We start from the raw sequence: 1,048 nt of genomic DNA, 5'->3' as shown, positions 1-1,048 counted from the left end.
GGGGGGGAATAACCCCCTTATTTTTCTCCTAAATAGCGCTAAATAAAAATAAATATTTCCCCTAATATTTGACTGCTTAACTTTACAAACGGCTTCAAAATTTTATAATTCCAGTTTAGACAGAAAATCAACTATGCAGTGTTTTCAGCCAGGTGTCATAATTGGTAGACGTCTGTCTTTTCTGCATTGGCTGGTGGATTTCGGTTGCACTACCGCTACTTGGACAGTAGAGGGCAGCTTTTCTACATTGGGCGGTGGATTTCAGTTGCACTACCGGTACTTGGCCAGAAGGAGGCAGAAATCTGCTTCTGCAACAAACCTGGGTGCCTCCGAAAAAGAAGAAAAAGAAGATGGCGGCCCCCATGAGTAACGTGGAGGAAATTCGCAGTCGGGTTATTTTGGGAGAATTTGGAGTAAAAAATGTAAGTTTGTCAGACTTTCTCTGTAGATTAGATGTTCGTGTTTCCACCGCCGTAGGTCCCGCACTCCCCGGGTCTGAGTGCCTCAGTTTACCTGTCATCAGTTCCCTTCTAGCCAAGATAAATCTGTAGTCTATTTCATGAAGACATGTTCAAATGAAACAGTAAACTGTATTTAGAGGAAGCTGGCGAGGTTTTCTCTTGGATTTTCTTCTCAGCTTCAAAATAATTCATAAATAAATTGAGATATCTGTTTAACTTCATATATTCGCTGTTATTTAAGCAGTTTTACATCCAAACTGCTCCAAATGTAAATAAATAAATAACAGCAACGATGAAAGAACAAGAAAAACAAAAACTTCAGTTAAAACCAATTTCTAGTATAGAAAAGAGACTTTACCTAAAGGCTTTACATAGTGTTTATTTTCCAAAATATGAATCCAAACAGATATTTATTGTTGAGAATACGTAAGTACCACAATACACTGATATTTATACTTATAGGTATTTAGACAGATGCCTTTTAGTGCGTTATTTATAAAAGGCTCAAAAACTAGTGTTGCGCCGATGCCATTTTTTTGGCCCCGATACCGATACCCAATACCTGGCTGTGCAGTATCGGCCGATAC

The 1,048-nt window shown here is 38.6% G+C and overlaps 1 protein-coding gene across 1 annotated transcript in view; it reads left to right on the top strand.

Annotated features, from left to right (window-relative positions):
- Positions 1-243: 243 nt before the first annotated feature.
- LOC107081127 (DNA-directed RNA polymerases I and III subunit RPAC1-like) overlaps positions 244-1,048 on the top strand; it is a gene marked incomplete at its 3' end in the record, with an annotated part of 10,381 nt that continues 9,576 nt past the window's right edge. Inside the window, exons 1-2 of the mRNA XM_015369333.1 lie at positions 244-422; positions 478-493. Coding sequence (XP_015224819.1) covers positions 351-422; positions 478-493 — 88 coding nt within the window. The remainder of the gene's footprint in view (positions 423-477; positions 494-1,048) is intronic.

The sequence above is a fragment of the Cyprinodon variegatus genome, unplaced genomic scaffold (genome assembly GCF_000732505.1).
Source record: "Cyprinodon variegatus isolate N-32 unplaced genomic scaffold, C_variegatus-1.0 Scaffold3005, whole genome shotgun sequence".
NCBI classification, from domain to species: Eukaryota; Metazoa; Chordata; class Actinopteri; order Cyprinodontiformes; family Cyprinodontidae; genus Cyprinodon; species Cyprinodon variegatus.
Note: the sequence above shows the minus strand (reverse complement) of the source record. Positions and strands in the feature narration are given on the sequence as shown.